General features: G+C 52.0%; 1 protein-coding gene across 3 annotated transcripts in view; it reads right to left on the bottom strand.

The window, feature by feature from the left end:
- Positions 1-1,354: 1,354 nt before the first annotated feature.
- Col5a3 (collagen type V alpha 3 chain) overlaps positions 1,355-23,682 on the bottom strand; it is a 39,922-nt gene continuing 17,594 nt past the window's right edge. For all 3 annotated transcript variants that reach the window (XM_020165831.2, XM_020165832.2, XM_074054109.1), the window contains 40 exons: positions 21,163-21,207; positions 21,000-21,053; positions 20,761-20,868; positions 20,622-20,675; positions 17,545-17,598; positions 16,886-16,930; positions 16,609-16,662; positions 16,446-16,490; positions 15,905-15,958; positions 15,750-15,803; positions 15,624-15,677; positions 15,411-15,518; positions 15,141-15,230; positions 14,826-14,879; positions 13,414-13,521; positions 13,214-13,321; positions 13,075-13,128; positions 12,272-12,325; positions 11,222-11,329; positions 11,091-11,144; positions 10,868-10,921; positions 10,708-10,761; positions 10,522-10,575; positions 9,917-10,024; positions 9,058-9,111; positions 8,832-8,885; positions 8,532-8,585; positions 8,359-8,412; positions 8,117-8,224; positions 7,889-7,942; positions 7,115-7,168; positions 6,828-6,935; positions 6,497-6,550; positions 6,374-6,409; positions 5,920-5,973; positions 5,326-5,533; positions 5,126-5,238; positions 3,840-3,908; positions 2,307-2,546; positions 1,355-2,217 (listed from right to left, as the gene is read on the bottom strand). In XM_020165831.2, the coding sequence (XP_020021420.2) occupies positions 2,071-2,217; positions 2,307-2,546; positions 3,840-3,908; positions 5,126-5,238; positions 5,326-5,533; positions 5,920-5,973; positions 6,374-6,409; positions 6,497-6,550; positions 6,828-6,935; positions 7,115-7,168; positions 7,889-7,942; positions 8,117-8,224; positions 8,359-8,412; positions 8,532-8,585; positions 8,832-8,885; positions 9,058-9,111; positions 9,917-10,024; positions 10,522-10,575; positions 10,708-10,761; positions 10,868-10,921; positions 11,091-11,144; positions 11,222-11,329; positions 12,272-12,325; positions 13,075-13,128; positions 13,214-13,321; positions 13,414-13,521; positions 14,826-14,879; positions 15,141-15,230; positions 15,411-15,518; positions 15,624-15,677; positions 15,750-15,803; positions 15,905-15,958; positions 16,446-16,490; positions 16,609-16,662; positions 16,886-16,930; positions 17,545-17,598; positions 20,622-20,675; positions 20,761-20,868; positions 21,000-21,053; positions 21,163-21,207 (3,090 nt within the window). In that variant the 3' untranslated portion in view covers positions 1,355-2,070. The remainder of the gene's footprint in view (positions 2,218-2,306; positions 2,547-3,839; positions 3,909-5,125; positions 5,239-5,325; positions 5,534-5,919; positions 5,974-6,373; positions 6,410-6,496; positions 6,551-6,827; positions 6,936-7,114; positions 7,169-7,888; positions 7,943-8,116; positions 8,225-8,358; positions 8,413-8,531; positions 8,586-8,831; positions 8,886-9,057; positions 9,112-9,916; positions 10,025-10,521; positions 10,576-10,707; positions 10,762-10,867; positions 10,922-11,090; positions 11,145-11,221; positions 11,330-12,271; positions 12,326-13,074; positions 13,129-13,213; positions 13,322-13,413; positions 13,522-14,825; positions 14,880-15,140; positions 15,231-15,410; positions 15,519-15,623; positions 15,678-15,749; positions 15,804-15,904; positions 15,959-16,445; positions 16,491-16,608; positions 16,663-16,885; positions 16,931-17,544; positions 17,599-20,621; positions 20,676-20,760; positions 20,869-20,999; positions 21,054-21,162; positions 21,208-23,682) is intronic.

Raw genomic sequence — 23,682 nt, 5'->3', positions numbered from 1 at the left:
TTTCATTTTTCCCCACATCCTCACCAACACCTATTGTTAGTGGTGTTGCTAATGATGGCTGTTCTAACAGTGGTGAAGTAGAATCTTAGTGTGGTTTTGATTTGCATTTCCTTTATGACTAGAGATGGTGAGCACTTTTTCATGTGTTCTTTAGTGATTTGCATTTCTTCTGCAAACTCTCCATTCCATTCATTTGCCCATTTGTTAATTGGATTATTTGTCCTTTGGCTGTTTAATTTTTTTGATCTCTTTGCATATGCTGGATATTATTCCCCCCTCTGATGAGTAACTGACAAAGATTGTCCTCTGTTCTGGGGGCTGCCTCCTCACTGTGCTGTTTCCTTGGCTGTGCAGAAGCTTTTCAATTTGATGCAATCCCATTTGTCAATTCTCGCTCTGATTTCCTGAGCTATTGGAATCCTCAGGATTCCTGTGCCTGGATCTTGGAGTGTTCCCTCATGTTTTCCTCGAGTACTTTCAGGTCTTACTTAGTTAAGATCTTTGACCGATCTTGAATTGATTTTTGTACAGTTTCAGTTGTCTACATGTGGATATCCAGCTTTCTTTTTACTATTGTTACTATTTTTTTGAGATAGTGTCTCACTTTGTAGCTCAGACTGGCCTAGAATCACAATCCTCCTGCCTCAGCCTTCTGAGTGCTGGGATTATAGACATGCACCACCACACCTGGCTCCATGGTCATTTGGTTCCATTTACTGAAGCCAGCCAGAGATTCCAGAACCAAGTCAACATGGAAAGTTAAGTTCAGCTTTTCCTCTAGGATCTAGGTTATGGTTGGATCTTAAATGTCCACCAGTGTTCATGTGCTGAATGCTTGGTCCCCAGCTGGTGGCGCTGTTGGGAGGTGGTGGAAACCTGAGGGGGTGGGGCCTAGTGGGAGGAAGTTAGGCCCCACCTAAGTTGTGGATGTGATCTTGAAGGATATATCGAAACCCAGTTCCTTCCTCTCGCTCTTTTCTTTGCTTCCGGCTTACCATGAGGTGAGTATCTTTGTTCCACCACACGCTCTCTGCCATGTTGTTCTGCCTCAACACACGTCCAAAGCAATGGGTCCAAGTGACCATGGACTGAATCCTCTGAAACCATGATCCAATATAAATCCTTCTTCCTTTTAAGTTGTTTTTCTCAGGGATCTTGTCATGCAGATGGAAAGTTGACTAACCCATTGAGTTAGTTAACAGGGCATAACTTCCAGCAAGTCCCATTATAATTGGATATCCAAAAGATACACCCAACTGATTAAGACAGGTGGTAGCAGGTCCCCAGGTGAGACAAGAGCCAGTCCCTAAGACAGAGATGGCCAGCAACACCAGATGAAAGACAGAGGCAGGGACACAGTTCATTGATTTATTCTCAGACTTCAGAGGACAATTTTGCCCTATGGCCTGGGAGGATGGGTAGGGGTGGGGTGTGCCAGAATCTCTCTCCTCATATCCCAGCCTTCTGCAGAGGAAGAAGCAGATTAAATATACAACAGAGGAGATTTCCCTTTTTAATACAGACCCAGGTATAAATAGGGCAGCACCATTAGGTTTCTGATTTGTGACCGCCATCTTGGTCCCCAAACCACCTGGCATAGCAAGGTGGGAGTGGGAGAGGGGAGTGTGCAGAGCTGGCCTGAGGCAGCAGAAGGGACGCAGAGCTCAAATGTGTGAAGGGGTCCCATCCTGGGATCAGAGAAATCCAGTGCTTAACTATGGGGAAGGGTAGCACCAAAAGGTGTTAAGGACACTTACGGGGGGGGGGCGGGACAGGCGTGAGGGGCTTCTATCATTGCATGGGGACTCAGAAGGGGTGGAGTGGATGGGTGGATGAGGATGGAGGGGAGAAAGAGCCAGACTGCGCTTATGCCACCCGGATGGGGTAGAGGGGAGCTGGACCTTTGGGCTGGAGGAGTCCATCCCTTAGCCTCCTGGAAGGGAGAAGGGACATGCAGTCACATTTCCTGACTCCAGAGTCCCAGGAGATGATATATACGGTGGCGTTAAAGCCTCAGCACCAAATACGCCCCAGCAGGGCAACCTTGATGTCCTTCCCATCCCTCAACTCTCAGCTGCTAAAGCAGACGGGGCCAAGTTCAAATCCAAACTTCTGGTTCGTCTGGCCAAAGTCAATGGCTGCCACATCCCATAGGGGCAGAAAGCCCACTCGGGAAGAGCTGAACTCCAAGAGCGTCTTCGCCTGTCCCTTCCGGAGCTGACCGCAGGAAGACACAGAGGATCAGTTAGAGGCAGAGTGGGCAGAGCCTCCCTCCCCACTCCGGAGCTTCCTCCCTGTCCCCTTACCCGGCAGCCATCATGAGGGACCCTGATGGTGGCCGCTGCTGTCTCGTTGAAGGACAGCTCCTCCCCATTGGTCCCGAGGAAGCGGAGGGAGCGTCTGTGGTCACCTGCAGCTTCATCCAGCCAGGCGGCCGAGTTCTGGCAGGAGAAGATGAAGGTCTGGCGGGCAGCAGCACTTAGCAATTTTAGGAAGGTCAACTGGACCACGTTCACCGGAGACCCATCAGCATCCACGTAGGAGAACTAGGGCAGGGCAGGGGTGACAGTGCTCCATTGGCCACCGCTCTTTCCATGGAATCCACCTCCCAGAATCTCTCATCCAGTAGCACACCTGCCACTTCTCCCATGTCCTCATGTCTGGGGCAGACCAACCTACTGCCTAGATTCCAAAGAGACACCAAGAGCTTTTTTTTTTTTTTGCTTCCTTCTTTTTTCTTTTTTGGCAGTGCTGGGGTTTGAACTCAGGTGCTCTAGCACTTGAGCCACTCTGCTACCCTTTTTTTTTTTTTTTTTTTTTTTGAGACAGGGTCTCATTCTGAAGCCAAGGTTGGCCTTGAACTCACTAGGCTAGCCTAGGCTAGCTTCAAATCTGCAATCCTCCTACTTCCACCAACTGGGATCAGGCATGAACTTGGTTTCCTTCTTGTCCCTGTATTATCTCTTCACTCCTACACTGGTGTTTCCTGGAATCATCTCCCGGATAAAAGTACTTACACTTGAGTAAGTGTAAATCTGCTTTGGGGGAACCGCAAACCGAGATATGGTAAGACCCTTGTCTTAGGGTCTGCTTTGGAGGAAGCAAGCCAAGATACGATTGCATATCACACAGGTGTATTTGTATTCTCGGTAGCATTAGGAAGTGCATGGGGAGGCACAGGCAGGAGGACTGTCTCAAAAACCAAAAGGGTTACAGGCTTGGCTCAAATGGTAGAGGGCTTGTTTAGTGCATGAGACTGGCTTCCAGTCTACATCCCACACCAGCCTACAGACATTTGACCTGGCCTCCCTCACTTGCAAACATTCCATGGTTCCCTACTCCCACAGGTTGCTCCTGGCATAGCCCTTCTCTACCCCTTCGTTTTTCCTATATTCCCTTTCACAGTCTATAGCAGAGTATGTGACTTTTCCTTCTTGAAATTCAGCACACCCTCTCTGGATGCTGAGCCTTTGCATATGCTATTCCCTCCCTTTAGAACACTTGTCCTTGTGCTTTCTAACTTGCTAACAGAACTCATTTTCTTTAGGTTTTGGATGAGCTGTGACCATCACCTGGAAGCTTTTAGGTCTTTCCAGCTGTGCCTCTGAATTTCTGCCATACCGTGCCCTTCTCCACCCCAGCATCGTTGCTCTGTGTGTGTGACTAACCCACTGTTACCCATCAAAGGTGGCCCCTCCCCATCTCCAGCCTGCGGTCACCAAGAAGGCAGAGGAAGGTCTGTCCTGTTTATCTCGCCCATCAGAGCCCCTCTCCCAAGCTCCCATGCTGAGTCCTACCAAATGTCATTCCACCCCCTCCCTCGGCCTCTGGTGACCCACCTTCTTCCCTCGTCGGAAAGTGCTGTACCAGTTTCCCGGCTTTTCCTTGGACCAGGAGGCCAGTTTCACCTGTGGGAGGGCGGAAAAGTCACTGTAGCAAAGGGGACGTGTGACTCTCATGTCCAGTCTGCATTTGCCTCCTCACACCGGAGGCTGTGGACGTGGATATCTCAGACTGTGCCCTGGCTGTGGAAGTCCCCTGGGCAGGTGCGCAAGGGGGCAGGTTCCCGCCCCCGAGGCCGCCCTCAACCAATGACTGGCGGGGCTGGTGCATAAATACCCCCAGCTCCTTGGCCCCGCCCGCGAGGCCGCCCTCAACCAATGACTGGCGGGGCTGGTGCATAAATACCCCCAGCTCCTTGGCCCCGCCCCCGAGGCTGCCCTCAACCAATGACTGGCGGGGCTGGTGCATAAATACCCCCAGCTCCTTGGCCCCGCCCCCGAGGCCGCCCTCAACCAATGACTGGCGGGGCTGGTGGATAACTATCCCCAGCTCCTTGGCCCCGCCCCCGAGGCCACCCTCAGCCAATGACTGTTGACTCCGCTCATCCATTGTCTTAAACTACTAAGCCTAGCGTTTGGTACAGGGAGGCTCAAAATTCCTGGATGAAAAATCCCAGCATTTCTAAGATCAGACTACATAGTGCCACCTCCCAGCCCACAGCCTAAAGGACAGTGAACCCATGGGGACTACTGGGTAGCGGATAGTGTGGCCAGGTAGTTGAAGTCTGAGACTCTGGAGCCAGGCTGCCTTGGACAATCTCAATATCATTCTGTGCCTCAGTTTCCCCCCGGGGGATGATGATCGAATTGGGATGAATGGCTGGGGATGTAGCTCAGTGGCACAGCATTTGGTCAGCATGTGCAAGGCCCTGGATTTAATTCCCAGCACCACAAAATAAATTAATAAGTAAATAAAAAGAGCTAGGTAACTGGGGCATAATAATGAATGGCACAAAGTCCTTGGAACAGGCATAATAACCCCTGTTTAAATACTGATTTAAACAGTAGAAAGTGTGCTCCATTGAATGAGACTGGGGAAAGGCATTCTGGGCATTGACCCCAGGACCTTTGCACATGCTAGGCAAGTGCTCTACCAGGGAGTACACCCCCAACCCCTGAGATCTTCTTCTTGATCCGCTCTACTGTAGAGCAGGTGCTTTTGCCAGGGCTCAGCATACAGCAGGCTCAGTGCACATGGGTGGAAGGAAGGATGAGGCCAGGTGTGGATGGAACAGGGGACAGCCCTTCCTGGGGAGGGGGGTGACACCGTTTTAGCCACTCACGGTCTCAAACTTCTTGTCTGGATAGAGGCAGGTCTCTCCTCCCGCCGTGAAATTGCAGAAAACCCTGAATGCATCCTGCGCACAGCCCTGGTTGGGGTCAATCCAGTACTCCCCTGCGACAGAGGCAGACCCGACAGGTCTGAGTGGAGGCGGACCCTAGATACTCCTGTGCACCTCCTGGGGAGGGACCTAGACCTCACCATCTGGCAGGTGCGGGTGGTTGCGGTAAAGTTCATCACACACAAGACCTGGGCGCTCGGCTGTGCCTGGAGGTCTCCGCAGCTGCTCTACCTCCGAGCTCAGAGAGTTGAGTGAAGCCAGCACCTCCTCCAGGCCACCCTCCGGGGTGCCCAGGACTGCACGCCTGCGGCGCCTGCGCAATCCCTCAGGCAGCTGGGCTGGGGGACCCTGGGCATGGAGTGGAGATGGAGGAGTGGAGGGAGGAGATGCAGAAAGAAGAGACAGAGAGACATGGCAGAGGGAGAAGGAAGAGGAGGAAGAGGAGGGGAAGGGAAATAGAGTAGAACAAGTATTGAGATACAGACAGGTCAAGATCAGATGGAAAAACAAGGACAGAAAATTTGGATGAGGGGAACAGAGCAGAGCAGACAGACCCAGGTAAGAGCCCCCATTATTTCCCCACTAATCACAACCACCCAAAAGCTCAGGCTCTCCTGGGACTGTCAGGAACCTGCCTTCCCCACCTCACCCCGGAACACCTGGTGTCTGGGGGATGCCATGGGGACACCCCAACATAGTCTCTGCCCTCCCCCCCTGACCTCAGGAAAACTTACAGGGGGGCCGGGGGGACCTGCAGGTCCAGTGTCTCCACGGGGACCAACGGATCCCTGTAAAAAGAAGTCACTTCCTGCTGAATTCTGTGTGTGGAAACCATGACCTGTCAACACATGCACAGAAACACACCCAGGGTGGGGGACCCCAAGGTTCAGTGCTCAGTGGAAGACATCCACTTCCTTTCCGTATCCAAAACCAACATCTTTGTGTCTTTGGCAAGTCACCGACTGGCAGAACTGTATTCTTTCTCAGCAGTTTATAAAATTAAGGTGCATCTGACCATGAATGGTATCTTACAGTCCACGAAATAGGGCATAGGTGTTGAATAAATATTAGTTGAATGCACGATTGGACGAATAGACAAAGGAAGGCAAGCAGAGACGAGGGTCTGGAGAAGCAGAGGGGGGTGGGGAGCTGGGATGGAGGGAGACCAGGGTGGCAGCTCCTACTCACCGGGGACCCCTTGGAGCCTTTCTGTCCCAGAGGGCCCTGTGGGGTAGAGAGAGGGAATGCTGGGGTCCTGCCTGGCCTTCCACAGTGACCCCCATCCCACAACCCACTCACCCCCATACTCACCGCCACACCTGGGGGCCCAGGGTGGCCCAAAGAGCCAGTGGGACCAGGGGAACCCTGGAGAAGGGACATCAGTCAGTATTAATGGGGTGCACCCCATTACCCAGACATCCTCCAGACAAGTCTTCAATCCCCTGAAATCTTAGACAAGTTTCCAATTCCCCTATAGAGACTCCCAAACTTCAGATGCAGCTTCCAAGCTGCAAGCTTCCAGATTCAGTCCTCCACCCCATTTTCCCCAAATACAACCCCTGCCATTCCAGACCCCACACCCACAGTCTCCAAACAAGTCCCCAGGCATATTCTTCCCTCTCAGGGCAGAGCACATACTCACAGGGTCTCCCTGTGGGCCTTGGGGGCCCTGCACACCTGGCAACCCTTGGTCCCCTTTCTCACCAGCCTCCCCAGGGGGACCAATGAGGCCAATTAATCCGATGTGGCCCTGGAGCACAAAGAGGCACAAGAGGGGGCCACAGTGGGGGAGATGCTGAGAGATTTTTCTCCTAGAGCCCCAGGGGTAATGAGAGCAGAGGACACCCCACTCTCCCAGCCCTCTGGCCAGGGAGGGAGGGAAAGTGTGGGGGAGATGTGGAGAAGAACAATGGAGTCAGGTAGTCTTACCTTTTCCCCTTTGAGGCCAGCATCCCCCTTCAGCCCTGGGAGGCCAGAGGGTCCCTAGGAAGAGACAAGTGTCACCTTGTGGTTTTCAGAGTGAAATCCCAAGGTCCATGTGGGTGGCTGAGAAATGGTCTATTGGAGAACTACTCAAATTTCCAAAGGGAAAACCCAGAGATGTGGTCATGGGGCAATCAAGGGATGATGGGAAACAATGGGGGGTTGGATGGAGAATGGCCAATGAGAATGGTAGAATCAGTGTGATCAAGGTAGACCACCAAGATGGAGGGTCAGTGCTGAGCATGGTAGTTTGCACCTGTAATCCCTGCTTGGGTTACATAGCAAGACCCTGACTCAAAAAAACAAGGGTTGGGGGCATAGTTTCCATGACAGAGCACACTTGCCTAGCATGCACAAGACCCTGGGTTCCATTCCCAGAACAGGAAGGAAGGAAGGGGGGGAGGGAGGGAGGGAGGGAGGAAGAGAGGAAGGAAGGGAGGAAGGCAGGAAGGGAGAAGAGGAGGAAGGGAAGGAGGGAGGAAAGGGAGAAGAGAGGGAGGAGGAAGTGAGGAAGGAAAAGAAAGATGAGGAGTTGGTGTAGGTGGTCAGTGTCGACCATTAAGACAGAGGGTCAGATGAGATGGGTAGAAGAGATGCCAGTGTAGACAGATGAGTGGCCAGTGAGGGCCTGTACCATCAACACCCATAATCACTAGATGGTCACTGGATGGCCAGTGCAGTCCTCAGAGCTGAGACCTGAGGGACAAAGAAGTCTCTTACCAGGGGACCTGGAGGTCCCATCAGCCCAGGGGGTCCCAGGAGGCCGGGTTCACCCTGAGGATAAAATGGAACACGGGGGTGGGCTCTTCCCTGCCAGTCCCCAGTGTGGACGCCCACACCGCCCATCAGGAGAGACTCTGTCCAATTGTGATGAGGTTATGGGGGGTGGGACAAACAGGAAGGCACCTGAACCACCCCTGTCCCCTTCCCAGTGCCCATCCCACTCACCACAGGGCCAGGGATCCCTGGGAGACCCTCAGGCCCAACACGTCCAGGGGGCCCCTGAGCCCCCACTGGGCCTGTCTTCCCTGGGGGCCCATCAGGACCTGGATCTCCCTGAAATGGACAGAGGTGAGGGAGGCACAGAGACTCACAGGGGGCCAGCTGCTGCCTCCAGCTCAGAGTCAGCCCAGCTGCTGATGGAAGAGGGGTGTCCATGCAGGGACCCCCTTCCAGGGACAGGGACTCACCTTGGCACCTTTCTCTCCCTCTCTGCCTTCTGGGCCCACGCGGCCTGGCGAACCCTGAGGAGAAGAGTGTGAGAGGGGCCCTTGGGGTGAGTGAGGGATCTGGGGTGACTGGGAGCTGTGGGGTGATTGACTCATGACTGGAACAGGGTAGCTAGGAAGTGAGTGTCACTTACCCTTTTGCCAGGGGGCCCACGGGCACCAGGTTCCCCAGAAGCACCGGGCGGTCCCTGTAGAGACAGGGCAATGGGATGAGTATGGCTGTGACCTCATGCCTTGGGCCAGAAGCCAGCCTCCCCCAGACACCACCTAGCACCAGCCATCTCCCTCCCCTTCCTTAAGCTGCTCATACTCATGGGGGCCCCAGGGAGGCAAAGCAGGAGCACCAGCAGGCACTGGGTACCCCACTTCCACTATCCAAGCCCCCTGGGCCCCCAATTCACCCATCACCAGCCCCACCCTGTTCCCCCACTCACCGGACCCCCAATATCGCCATGATCTCCCTTTTCCCCAGGGGGGCCATCAGTACCCTGCAGGGGTTGGGAGGGGGGACATAGAGTTGGGGTGGGGCATGGGGGTACCCCATGAGGATTTGAAGGACAGAGAGGGTTATCTGCTCCAGACCTTGTTCAAGTCTGGGGGTAGCGGTGGAAGGACAGAATTTGGGAAGACAGTGGGCTGTGGGGGAGGGGCTATACCCACCAGAACTCCAGGGTCTCCTGGGGGCCCTAGGTCTCCGGGGAGCCCTGTGGGGCCCTGGAACACAAAACAATTCATAATCACATCTCCCAATTCGTGATTACTCGTTCATTTATTGACCAGATATGCACTCCTAGTTCAGGTTGCACATTACTGAACAAAGCACGAAGTTCCTGTGCTGGTGGCACAAACACTCTGGTGTTTTGAACTCAGGGCCTCACTGTTACTGCGCGGCACTCTCCCACTTGAGCCACTCCATCAGCCCTTTTTTTGTTTGTGAATGTGTGTATGTTATGGTATTTTTGAGATTAGGGCCTTGCCCAGGCTGGCCTCCAACCACAAACCTCCTGATCTCTGCCTCCTGAGTAGCTAGGATTACAGGCGTGAGCCACCAGCACCTGGCACATTCTGGTGTTTAGTGGGTGCAGGCCCTAAGCTAAGAACATTCCATGCATTATCTCACATCACCCTCCTGTCACTGCCCAGCTGGGGATTCAAGGGATTATGGTGGCGAGATGCAAATTTAGTTCCCATCGATGCTCTGACACTCCTGCCCCACACCCTGAGCCCCACCTAGATGGTGGAGGGCCTCAGCCTGCATCCTTATGCCAAATAATTAGCCCCAGCTCTGACCCAACATTAACCTTGACCTCTACCACATCATCAGACAGATCCAGTGTGAAGATGGTTACCTGGATGTGTAACCATTGCTTGCTTGCCTCATTCACTCATTCATTCACTCGTTTATGTTCCAGCTTGTTCGTAGGATCAGTAAATTTCAGGAGGGGACTCCTGATCTAAAGTTTGGGAATACTACTCAATTGTCCCCAGTTTTTGCTGTCACCACCCCACCTGAACTCACCATGCTCCCTTTGGGTCCATCCTCTCCAGGGGGGCCTTTCTTGCCTGGGGGTCCAGCAGCCCCAGATGGACCTGAGTCCCCCTTTTCACCAATTTCACCTTTGGGCCCCTTTGCAAAGACAGAGGTCAGAGGTCAGAGGTGGGAGTGGTTCAGTCTCCAGGGAACCACTTGAATTCAGGCATCACATGGTCTGGGATAGTTCTGGGGTCAGAGTTGCCTAGGCAACCCATGAGTCAGAGGTCAAAGAGACCTAAGACTAAGTCAGAGGTATGGATGATGCAGTGACCCACTGGTCAAGGGCAAGCTTGATGTAGTCTATGCCCTCCTTTGGGGGGTCTCTATGCAACTTATCCCCAAGCCAGGGTTCATGGCTTGCATTTGAACCCCCAGATGCCCCCTCACTACTACACTCCTGTGCAGTGTACAGTCTGTAGAACTGTACATAGAAGCCCTCTCCAAGATCTTCCAGAGGATTTTTCATCACAATAATGGGGGATGTGCATAGGTCTGTGGATGACCTATGACCCAGAGGTCAAGGTGCACAACATACCAAGGGATTAGGGGTTCCCTGAGATGGGTACAGGGGCCACATCACAAAGACTCACTGGGATACCGGGAGTTCCTGGGGGTCCTGGGTCTCCAGCATCCCCTGGCTCACCCTGCAGGGGGCAGAGAGTGAGTGGGGAGAGGTCCCATCTGGGCAGACAGAGAGGAGATCCCCAGAAAAGCCACCCCCAGTATGGCAGGTTTCACCTCCCCCACCCCATGCAGTCCTCTTCCGCCCCTCTCACCTTCTCACCCACAGCTCCTGGCTGGCCAACCCCTCCAGGCAGCCCAGGAGAGCCCTGGGAGACAGCAAAGGGGGAGACAAGACATTGGGAGCCTGACAACCTCTTCACAGAAAATGGGGTTTCCCACTCCAAGCCATCCTGCCTGCCCCGGAGTGCTCACCTCTGATCCACTGGGGCCATGAGGACCCCGAGGGCCTGGAGCTCCATGCGGACCCTGTGAGAGGACCGGAACAGTATACAGTGACCCTCATCCCCCCCTAAAGGCTGAAGTAACCACACACACCTTTAAGTGTACAGGAGCCTTAAAAATGACAGGGTCCTCTATGAACCCCTAGATGGTCAGCCCGCCCCTCCCTCCACCTTTCCCTGGGAGTCTGGCATACCATGGACCCTACGTCTCCAACTTCCCCTTTCTCTCCAGGAGGGCCTGGCAGCCCCTGTGGAACAAAGAAGCAAGAAGGTTGGGGTGCAGGGTGTGGGGAATCAGGTAGCACCCCCAGACCTAAGCACCTACCTGCAGGCCTATGGGGCCAATTACACCCACAAAGCCTCTGATGCCTTCATTTCCCTTTTGCCCGAAGAGGCCTGGGGGTCCAGGGCGTCCCTGAGCCCCATCTGCTCCCTAGGATGAAGATGGGCAAGACAAAGTTGGGGTTCCATTCAAAGATTAGAGCTAGGGTCAAGGTCAAGGGTCAGAATTGGGGTAAGGGTTGGGTGAGTTCAGGAATGGAGTCATGAGCAGGGTTCCCATGGGTTTGAGATGGATTTTAGGGTTAGGTTTCAGACTGGGATCTGCTGTCTTCCAAAAGTTCACATGTTGAAAACTTAATCCCCAAATTCATGTGTTAATGAATGTGGAGGTGAGGCCTTGGGGAGGTCATCAGAACTACATGAGGTCACAAGGGTGGGGCCCCTGTGACAATATAACTGGCTTTATAAGAAGCAGAAGAGACCTGAGCTGTCACCATGCTCTATCTCTCCATAGGACACCCTCTACCATGCTGTAAAGCAGCTGGAAACTCCCACCAGACACCAGAGCCAAGCTCTGGGACTTCCCAGCCTCCAGAACCATGAAGCAAATAAACTTCTAGTGTGTGCATGCGTGCGTGCGTGAGTGCGTGGGTACGTGTGTGCGTGCAGGGCTGGGGATGGAACTCAGGGCCTCACACATGCTAAGCAAGTGCTCTACCATGGAGCTACACCTGGCCCCTAAACCTCTGTTAGTTATAAGTCACCCGATCCCAGGTATTTTGTGATAGCAACAGAAAGCTGAGTAAGACAAAGCTAGAGTCAAATTCAAAGTTCGAATTCAGATTTGGGTTCAGCACTGGGGGTGAGGCTGTGGTTGGGGTGACGGGCAGCACTCAGCTAGGGTTTGCTAAAGTAGAGGAGTTGAAGATAAGGCTTCTGTTGGGGTTGAGGTCAAAGTCACGAGCAGAGTTGAGGCTGGAGTTGAGTTCATGGTGGATGTTAGCCTGAGACTGAGGTTGGGATTCAGTCCTGCTGAGGACCACGCTCCCTTGCCATCGGGGACCTAAGGAGCATCACAAAGCGGGAGACTCACCGGGAGGCCTGGGTGTCCCACAGGACCCCGTATTCCTGTCGGTCCAGGTGGGCCCTAGGGAAACAAACAGAATAAAAAAAAAAAAAACCCCTCAGTTGTCAGGCATGGTGGCGCCCACTGCTCAGAATTTGGAAGGCTGAGGCAGAAGGATCAAATTCTAGGCCAGCCTGGACTACTTAGTGAGATCCCATCTCAAAAGCAAGAAAAGAAAAGAGGAAGTGGGGGGAGGAAGTGAGAAGAGAAAATTCCCTCAGGTTCCACATTGGGGCAGGAGTCATCAATACCTCCCTGCCCACACCCCATTATTAGAAAAACTGCCCCCACCAGGAAGTGACAGCTACTACGCCCAAGCCTGACTTCCTAGACACCAACTGATGGGGACAGAGTGGCCTCAGCAATGCTGTCACTGACCTCATGGGGGACAGCTGGGATTTGAAAGCAGATGGAAGCATAGCCACCAAGGAAAAACAGAGGGGAGCAGAGTGCTAGGTTCCCCGGTGTCTTTCCAGATCTCTTGGGGCCCCAACTACCCAGTCTGCAGGTGGCTCAGTGGCCCCCTTAACTCCAGGGAGTTTGAGCTGCTAGTGCTGCATGGGGGAGGTGGAGCCTTTGAGATCTGATTGATTACATGAGGTCCCGAGGGTGGGGTCCCCAGGATGGCATTAGCGGCTTTATAAGAAGTGAGAGAGAGACTCAGTGTCTTGCCACGAGGCTCAGCGAGACAGGCAGCCCACGCCCATCTCCACATCCCCGGCCCCCTTTCTCCTCCCCTGAGGACCACTCCTCACTGCGACCCCACTCACCGCATCGCCCTTGTCACCTTTGCTCCCTTTGTGTCCGGGGGCACCCACTTCCCCCTGTGGAGGAGACAGGTGAGGGAGGACCCAGCCCCTGCCACCCTGAACTCCTTCCCTAGACCCAGCCTCTTAGGGAGCCCCTCACCTTGTCCCCTTCCTCGCCAGAAGGTCCAGCAGCTCCAGGGGGTCCCTGAAGCCCCAGTGGCCCTGGAATCCCATCTTTGCCAGTGGAGCCAGGGGCTCCGCGCTCTCCCTGATGGGGGGAGTGAAAAGGGGGTGTCAGGGCTGGAATGGTCTACATGAGTGGGTCTGTAGGATGCTGAGGGATGGGGGGAAAACACTTACCGGGGACCCCTTCTCGCCTGCAGGACCTACAGGGCCTTGACCTCCACTTTGGCCAGGAAGCCCAATGCCACCTGATGGGCCCAGAGGACCCCGCTCACCAGGGGAGCCCTGAAAACGGGTAGGGGTTAAGAATAATACACTAATAATGGCTTTCACTTATGGAGAGGTTTTTGGTTTTGGGGGAGGTTTTGTTGTTTTTGGTGGGATTGGCATTTGAACTCAGACCTTTGCACTTTCAAAGCAGGAGCTCTACCACTTGAGCCACACCTCCAGTCCAATTTGTTCTGGTTATTTTGGAGATGGGGTCTCACAGACTATTTGCCTGGGCTGGCCTCAAACCACAATCCTCCCCATCTCAGCCTCCCAAGTAGCTAGGATTATAGGAGTAAGCCACAGGCACCTAGCTATGGAAAGTTTTTAAGTTGACAGGCCCTGAGTTTCACCTACACCATCATGTCTTCTCTGCTCCCAACTCTACAAGAGCCAGAAGGTGCTCACAAGCAACCAAATTGGGACTCATCCCTCCTCTGTTCACAGCCCTCCATGGCTCCCACAACACCCCACACCTACTGCCCATCACCTTCTTACCCTGGTCTTCCTGCTCACTCACTCAGCCCCAGCCACACAGATCTCCTCGCTGTCCCTCAAATACTCCAAGCACAGTCCTGCCTCAGGGCCTTTGCACATGCTGTTCCTTCTGCCTGGAACACTCTCCCCTGATCTACACGGGGTTCTGTCCTCATCTCCTCCAGGTCTCAGCTCAAATGTGACCTCTCAGGGAGGCCTTCCCTGACTAGGCTATTTAAGTTGTTCTTCTTGCTGGAAGCCAGTGGCTCACACCTACAATCTTAGCTACTTGGGAGTAGGGATTTGGAGGATTGGAGTTTGAAGTCAGCCTGGGCAACGAGGTTGTAAGATCTTATCTCAAAAAATACACAACACAAAAAAGGACTGGAGGAGTGAGTGTCTCAAGTGATAGAATGCCTGCCTTGCAAGTGTGAGGCCCTGAGTTCAAACCTCAGTACCAACAACAAAAAAGATTAGCAACTTTAAAGTGAACAATACAGGTCATCCTCAAGGATGGCCCTTTGACCTTGGACCAGAACCATGAGCTAAATAAAACTTTATTTCTTTATAAGGTTATCCAGCCTCAGGTGTTTCAATATAGTAACATGAAACAGACAAATACAGATGGATCAGGCCACTGAGCATATGAGAGAGGAAGTCTTCTAGCAGCTATTTTATAGATGAAGAAACTGAGGCTCACTGAGTGATACAACTACACGGCCAATGGGGGGGCAAAACTCAGTGTGGCCTCAGACCTGTCTGACTCCAAAGATGACAGGCTCTATCGTGGATGCCCCAAGTTCCCTCCACCACACTCCCCACTCAGCAGATGAGGTTACACTTACATTGGCTCCAAGAGGGCCAGGAGGGCCCTTATCACCCTTCAAACCAACAGGTCCCTGAGGGAGGAAAGGATTCAAAATCAAAAAACCCCCAAGAAAGCCCCCAAGTCCTGTGTTCACTCTGAGGTGCTCAGTCCCTGGCCCCTTCCTAGGACTGGGCCCTGGGCTTTGGGTTCTGGCTCCCATGGGCTCCTCCTCCCACTGTTCTTTTGTGCAGTTACCTCCATGGTACCATCGCGCGGCCCCACCCAGTCCCTCTTCCTTCTCCCTTCCACCCACCAGCCAGGCACATCCAGGAGGGGCTCCAAAGATACTCACTGGGTCCCCTGGGGCTCCTTGGGGACCGGGGAAGCCCCTGGGTCCAGGTGGCCCCTCCTTCCCGAGAGGCCCAAGGGGTCCTAGTTCTCCCTGCAGAAGTACAAGAGAGGGAGGTCAGGCTGCAGAGATGGGGTGTCTCCGCCACCCCCAATCTATGACTCTGGGCCCCTCCCCCACAGGGTGGAGTCCAAGTCCTGAGGTGGCATGATGGCCACCAAAGGGACTGTGTGGGGCTGCTCCTCCAAGCTCTCCCATGGGGACACAGCTCACCTTGGCCCCCTCTCTGCCTTCCAGACCTGGAAGACCCTGTTCCCCAGGAGGTCCAGGAGGGCCTGGGGGTCCCCTCTCGCCCAGAGGCCCCGCGTCTCCTGTCTTTCCCTGGAGAGGAAGATAGTGCCTCATGAGTGGGGGTGACTTGGGGGGTCCATCAGAGATCCACCTCTCCCCAAGGCCCCACAGTGAGTTCATGGGGTCCACTCTGACCTGAGGACCCAGAACGCCAGCTGGTCCAGGTGGGCCTGTCTGACCTTGGAAGCCCTGGGAAGATAAAAGAAAGTGTCAGAGGGAGGAGCTAATGAAGTCAGGGTCACAGGTCAAAGGGTCACTTACCAATTCTCCTCTTGGTCCGGGGTGCCCTGATATCCCGTCTTTCCCCTGAGGACCCTGGGTGACAAAGTGTGAGAGAGTTGGGGTGTAGATACAGAGTCTCCCCCTCTTTGCTTCCCCTCCCACCTGACCCCCAATCAGAGGGTGACCTCACTCACAGGGGGGCCTTTTGGCCCAGGGAATCCTGGGGGTCCTTGTGGACCAGAGAGGCCCTGAAATGGAACAAAAAATCATTATTTCATGTCCCCCCCCCCCATTTTGTGCTCCACAAAATGACATCAAAAGCTAGGCTCCAGTGGCTCACACCTTTAGCCCTGAGTTGAAAACTCAGTTCCAAAAAAAAAAAAAAAAAAGCTAGCTCACAGGCACAGTAGTTCACGCCTGTAATCCCAGCACTCTGGAGTTTGAGGCAGGAAGATCAAAAAATTTAAGGCCAGCTTGAGCTACATAGTGAGACCCTATCTCAAAACAAATAAATAAAAGCTAGCACCTATTGAGTGCTTACTGCATGCCAGACATGGGACTGAGCACTGTCCAACAAACAGGTCATTCCATTCTCCACTATAGTCTATTTTACAGCAGAGGAAATTCAAGCACAGAGAGGTTAAGTGACTTGCCCATGGTCACACAACTGGCAAGGGGCAGATCAAGGACTGACTTTAGAATCCCACGCTTGCACGCACGCACACACACAGTCACCTTTTCTCCAGGAATCCCAATGGACCCGTCCTGCCCCACGTCGCCCTAGGACGGAATAAATGAGACTCAAGCTGCAGAACAAACTCAACTGGGGAGGACTGGGAGGCTGGTGAGTGACAGACAGGCTGCCTGGGGAGGTTCCATTCATCCACCCATCCCATACCTTGGGGCCTGGTTGTCCTGTGGCCCCCGGCTGCCCCCTCTCTCCACGGGAGCCCTGCACACACACACACACAAAAGGCAAAGAACACAAGTGAGAGGTGCAGGAGCCAAGGAGATGACACCAAGCCCAGATGCCTCCCTCTGGGACCCCTCTCCTGCCTCACCAGGGACAGGGACATAACCCAAGCCCTGCCCCACCCATCCTCCGCTCTCCACCATCTCCCCTCTCCCAGCCCTGACCCCCCCCCAAGACCCAGCAAGGTGGGAGCTTTTCTTACTGGTGGTCCCCGCTCTCCTTCTTGTCCTGGTTGCCCTGCCTTCCCCTAAAAAGCAAATAGGAGCAAGAAAAAACAAAGTCAGGATGCAAAGCATGATAGATGCACAGATGAATCCCCAAAAAGATGTCTGCCACACATTTATTCACAAGCCTTTCAGATACACACATGCCTTTGTGCTCACAACCACACAAAGACCTCATACACCCAAGCCAGGCATGGTGGTGCATGCCTGTAATCCCAGCTACTTGGGAGGTGGAGCATGGAACCCTATAAGAACAAGGCCTCAAAAAACCCATTTGCCCAGTTATAACACAGAGCAATACAATGCATCATGCTACACCCTAGGTGCATGCACACGTGGGTGACGGTCGTGCAAGGTGCACGCAAGTCCACGCACAAGGCCACAGGCTGCACCACACAGAGCCGGCTCGAGCTACATGAGAATACGAGACATGTGCACACGCGTTCATAGGCCCGTGCGTGATAATCCCGGGTGTGATCACTTGTGGGCTCCCTGCAGGGCACACGGGATTGTGGCTGCACACAAGGACTTTCCAAGCACAGACACAGTCACGAGCACCCACCCACCATCACGCTCAAACGCATGCTGTTCCCCCCCCCAGGCTAGCCCTTCCCTCTCCCCGGGTCACACAACTCACCCGCTTTCCTTTCTCTCCTAATGGACCCAGGGGCCCGGGAAATCCAATCGACCCCTGAGTGAGTGGAGAGAATCAGAGGCCAGTGACCAGGCTTTTCAGTGGCTTCCTTGAGTCCCTCCAGCCCCAACCTCCTCCAAAGCAGCCATCTGCCTCCTCTCTCCCCTTCTCACTCCACTCCAGCCACACTGGCCCTCACGGCTCCCCATGGAGGCAACAGCATTCCTGCCCCAGGACCTTTGCACTGGCTGTTCCCTTTGCCCAAAAGGCTCTTCTCCCAGGTCTCCACATGGCCAGCTGCTCACTCAGACCTCATCGAGATGCCCTTGTGCCACCATCTTGAACATCAGCCCCTCCAAGTCACCCTCAGTCTATCACAAAACAGCCTTTCCTATGCTATTTGTTGTTTCTCAGAATACTCAAATTGAAATGAGCTTATACAGTTTCTTGCTTGTTTAACGTCTGTTTAGCACAGAGATGTCAGCAATACCTTCCTCGCAAGGTCTGGTGAGGATTCAGTAGGGTCATAGAAAGTTCTTCACCTGCTGTTTGGTACACAGCAAGTGCTCAGGAAGTTCTAGCTGCCTGCTATAATTTGGATGCATCTCCAATGTGTTAAAAGCTGGGTCCCCAAGGTGATGCTATTGGAAGGTGCTATGGCCCTTTAAGAGGTGGGGTCTAAACTGGGTGTGGCTCACACCTGTAATCCTAGTCACTTGGGAGGCTGAGATCTGGAGGATCTTGGTTCAAGGCCAGGTTGGGCAAAAAGTTAAGAGAAATCCCATCTCAGCCAATAAAAGCTGGGTGCGGTGGTGTGCACCTCTCATCCCAGCTAAGCAGGAAACATAAATAGGAGGGTCACAGTCCAGCCTGAGCAGGGCATAAACAGTGAGACCCTATTCAAAAAATAACCAAAGCAAACCTGGCTGGAGATGTGGCTCAGTGGTAGAGTGCCTGCCTGGCAAGTGCAAGGCCCTGAGTTCAAGTCCCAGTACCACAAAAACGAAAACAGAGGTGTGGCCTAGTGGGGCATGGCCCTGAGGGGGATTGATGAAGTTCGGTCTCTCTCCCTCTCTCTCTCCTTCTCCTCAATTGTGGACTGGAACCTCCAAAACCATCAGTCAAATAAGCAGTCTCTTTTGTGTTAATTGTGTCAGTAAAAGTAACATGAGGCTGATTAACACACTCCTGGTATTGTTTTTGGTGGTACTGGGATTGAACCCAGGGCCTTGAACTTGCTAGGCAAGGGCTCTACCACTTGAGCCCCTCCCCAGCCCCATTATTGTAATTTATGATGACTGAAACTGACCTTGACTTAACCAAGGTCATGACTGTCGTAAAACGCATTGCTCAATGTCCAGTATGCCCTGACTGGCCTCTCCCAAGGAGCGTCTCTCAAACTCCCACGGACATCTGCTATGTAAATGGAGCTATACTTAGCGACAGTGCCTTGAGTTTCTTCCAAACCTGTTTGTGTCCTTTATCCGTGCCATTGGGGTCATGTGACTTCATGAAAATTTATAAGAACTGATGAAATATAGATAGGAAAAGAAAGACGGCTATCCAAACTAAATTGTATGGAAAGGACTCAGTCTAAAAGAAAGCCATTTTTAAAAAGCTGCAGTCAAGTCAGGCATCAGTGGCTCATGCCTGTAATCCTAGCTACCCAGGAGGCAGACATCAGGAGGTTTGTGATTCGAAGTCAGCCCAGGCAAATAGTTCATGAGACCCTATCTTGAAAAACCCTTTACAAAAAAGGGCTGGTGGAGTGGCTCAAGTGGTAGAGGGCCTGCCTAGCAAGCGTGAGGTCCTGAGTTCAAGCCCCAGAGCTGCCAAAAATATAAATAAATGAGTAGTAAAATAAAAAATAAGAAGCTGTAGTGGAATTAGGTATCGGCAAGATACCAACATTAGCTCAAAACAGCAAAACTATGGAGCTCTGGAAGAATTCTGTCCTTAAATTCATTCCCAAGTATCTTTAAGGTCCTGAACTACTTTACATATAAACAGAGATGACAAATTACCCACGATGTATATGGGTGTACTAGGCAGAAACATAAATCCCACAGGTCACCTCTTCCATCAAACCATTGGCAAAGAGATGCGGGACTTCAGTAAATATATTTCTGTGTAAGTACATTTCAGTGATGCTATAACTGATTCAAGATAAGTAAGATCTGTATTTTTTATGGTTCTCTCTTGTTTTGATTTTGACGTGGGTTGTTCCCCAAGGGTCCATGTGATAGACTCTTGGTTCTCAGTGCAGCAGGATTGATGTAGTGGGACCTTTAAGAGGTGGGGCCTAGGACTGGAGGCGTGGCTCAAATGGTAGAGCAGGTACCTGCTGTGCAAGCCTGAAGCCCAAAGTTCAAATCCCAGGACAACCAAAAAAAGAAAAAGAAAAAGAGGCGGGGCCTAGTGGGAGGTCTTTAGGTCATTGGGACTGATGGAAAGGGATTAATGTAGCTCTCCTAGGACCCCAGCTAGTTACAATGACAGGATGTTATAAAATGCAAGGTTGGCCCCTCCCCTCTCTCTACTCCCTGTCTTCCCTCTCACACGTGCTCCTGCCACAATGTCATCTACCAAGATGGGGGTGCAAGCAGGTGCTAGAAGCTGAATCAAAGGGCAAACTAATACTGGACTGTCAGTCTCCAAAAACTGTGAGCTAAACTAACCTCTTCACTTTATAAAGTACCAAGCCCCAAGTGTTTCATTACACCAACAGAAAACAGACTAATACATCCCTCTTCACTAACTTGGTTTTGATGGAGCAGCCTCAGTCACACCAAATAAGGATAGAACAATTTTATCATCACCACCATCACCAAACTAATAAGGCAGGTAGTACTGGTGATCTCCATTCTGAGGCTGAGAAAATGGGCTAAGAGGCTGCTCAAGGTTACATAGCTGGGAAGGATTGGTTTGGAGCTCAAGTCCATCAGAGGTCAAAGCTAATATTTTACATTCTTCACTGACCCCGGGGGTGGACAGCTCACCCCTCAGACCAGAGCATGGACCCCCCCAGATATTAGTTTCTCTCCCTGCTCCTGCCCACCTCCAGATCCCAGGCTTCTTACCTTAGGTCCAGGGCGGCCTGGGTAACCTGGGAGACCTGGCACCCCAAGCTTGCCCTACAGAGAGATTATGAGACAAAGGTCAAACCAGGCAACCTGGAGGTCAGAAGGGAAAGGTAGGAGGTGAGCACAGTTTAGTCACCTTTTCCCCAGCTGCTCCTGGGGGACCCTCCTCGCCCACCAGCCCCTCAGGCCCCTTTGGCCCCTCAGGACCATCCTCTCCTCGGGGACCTGGGGGTCCTGGTTGCCCCTGGAATAGAAAGAAAAGGACTTGATAGCAGTCATTTGTACTTATTGCTCCCCTGAGCCCCCATCTTTGCCCCTCTCATCTTCCCTGAGCCCCCCAGACCCACACAAGCCTTCATCAAGATCTCATCTTACCCGATCGCCTTTCAGTCCCCCATCACCCTTGAAGCCAGGGAAACCATCTTCTCCCTGGATAAGAGAGAGAAGGGGATAGAAGTCAGGCTTCCGCAAAGGGACACAGTCAGGGCCCCGTGGTGACAGGGACTCCCGCCCTCCAACATATCCTCTTTCTTCTCACCGTCTCGCCTTTCTCTCCTTGGAGGCCCCGGTTGCCAGAGGTACCCTGAAAAATAAAAGAATGCTCTCAGCCTCCTTCCCTGCTTAAGAGGGTTCCAGACTCAGTCTTTTGCTCCCAAACAGCCAGAATGGTCCCAAGAGGACACTGGAGCTGAGTGGGGTGGGGACAGCGTGGGAGGAAATGACTGCCCCCAGCGCACATTACTGAGATTTGTGGGGGCTGTCTCCCCTCCCCCACCTCTGACAGCCTGCCAAGGTCATTTGTGTGGGGTGAGCAGGGAAGGCCAAATTTCCAAGTAATGGAGTCCTGTTTCCCAGGGACACTGTGTCCACGGTTCCTTCTGACAAGAGAAGGAAAAAGGACATCCCAGATTCATTAGGAAGGGAGAGGAATGTTCCCCACTGTGCTAGCTGCAAGGAGACTCTGCCTGGTGACAAAGAGGCTGTTGGGGCAAGCCTGGACTTCCTCCTCACACCAAACTGAACATTGCATTTGACTACATGAGCTTGCACTTGGATACAGTGTGACGATGTGTTTCCAAACAGCATGAGGGTTGTGCCTAAGGTAACTTACTCAACCACAATGTAACTAAGCTCGGCTACAGTTGTCTTCTTTTCTCAGCTACAATGTAACAAGATCCAGCTACAAGATCGTGGTCCTCCCTTGTCTGCAGGAGCCACATGCCAAGAATCCCTAATGGGTGCTTGAAGTCACCTGTATATAGTATTATTCTTCTTTATACCTACCTATGGTAAAGACTGACTTATAAATGAGACAGGGATGAACAATAATAAGTAATAATAAAATAGAATTATACTGTTTAAAAAGTTATGTGAATGTAGTCTCCCTTTCTGCCAAAATCTCTCTCTCTCTTTCTCTCTCTCTCTCTTTCTCTCTCATTTTTTGAGACAGGGTCTCTTTTTGTATCCTCTTTCTTTTTGAGCCCAGGCTGGCCTCAAAACTCACAATCCTCCTTACTCAACCTCCTAAATGCTGGGATTATAAGAAGCATGCCACACTTATAGGTATTAAGTATTTTGGCCCAAAATACCTAATTGTATTTTTTACCTTTTCACTTGAAGGAAGCACTTCAAAGCTTCTCTTTGGCATATCTAATTTTCCAACATCACTCCTCTTGCACTCCAGAGTGCCATTATTAAGTAAGTATTAAGTTGATCTGATAACCAAGACAACCACCAAGTGACTAACAGGGAGGTAGCATATACAGGGTGGATACTCTGGACAAAAGGATATTTCACCAGGCAGGATGGAGCAGAATGGCATGAGATTTCATCACACTGCTCAGAATTATGTATAATTTAAAATTCATATACTGGGGCTGGCCAAATGACTTAAGTGGTAGAGCACCTGCCTAGCAAGCATGAGGCCCTGAGTTCAAACACCAGTACCATCAAAAAAACCCCAAAAAACCTCATGAATTGTTTATCTCTGGAAATTTCCATTCAATATTTTCAGACTGGTGTTTTACTCTGGGTAATGGGTGTCTCAGAAAGTGAAACTGCAGGTAAAGGAACTACTACTGTCTGTGTAACTGTGCCTGGCCACCATGTCCCTCTGAGTTTGGGTGCCCATGGGACATGGTGGCCAGATAGAATCCAGCAACCTCCTTCATTATAGTGACTCTGAGCTTGTCCATAATACAAAGTGCAAGAAGCTGGCTTTGGCTACATTGCACTGTTTTTAGACAACAGGTAAACTGTACCTGTTCTTGGGTACAGTGTAACTGGCCTCCATGGCCATATGGACATGAAGCCAGTGACCCTGAACTTGGAACAGTGTCTCTCTGTTGAGCCACAGTGCGCTTGCTCTTGGTTTATTTCAGCATATCGTGCTTGTAGATAACACGGCTGCAGGCTTGGGTTATAACAGAACCTCCACTTGACTACAATGTGCCACATGTGTTTATAGCAAAGTGTCTTAATGGATGCAGCTGTCCTTAATGTCAAGGTGACAACTACACTGTAAGGCTGTCCCTTGGCTGTTCAGCTCCCAAGAAACACAGACACTTCTCTATACAGTCAGCCCTGCATACACTCAGGTCCCATGTCTGCAGATTCAAACAAATGCAGATGGAAAATACTAAAAAAAAAAAAAAGTTTCATCTGGCCAGGTGTGGCAGCTCACACTTCTAATCCTAGCTACTCAAGAGGTGGGGATTGGGAGGATCTCAGTTCAAGGCCAGCTGGGGCAAAAAAAAAAAAAAAAAAAAAAAGTTAAAAGATCCCATGTCAGTCAATAAAAATCTGGGTGTGATGGTGGCACCTGTCATTCCAGCTACTTGGAAAGCATAAATAGAATCTTGGTCCAGGCCTGCCCGGGTATAAACGCAAGATGCTATCTCAAAGATAACTAAAGCAAAAAGGGCTGGTGGAATGGCTCAAGTGGCAGAGCACCTGCCTAGCAAGTGGGAGGTCCTGAGTTCAAATCCCAGTGCTGCCCAAAAAACCCTGAAAAAATTGCATTTATATTGAACATGTATAGATTTGTCCTTAATTCCTA

The sequence above is a fragment of the Castor canadensis genome, chromosome 14 (assembly GCF_047511655.1).
Source record: "Castor canadensis chromosome 14, mCasCan1.hap1v2, whole genome shotgun sequence".
NCBI lineage: Eukaryota > Metazoa > Chordata > Mammalia > Rodentia > Castoridae > Castor > Castor canadensis.
This window is presented reverse-complemented; position numbering and strand designations above follow the sequence as displayed.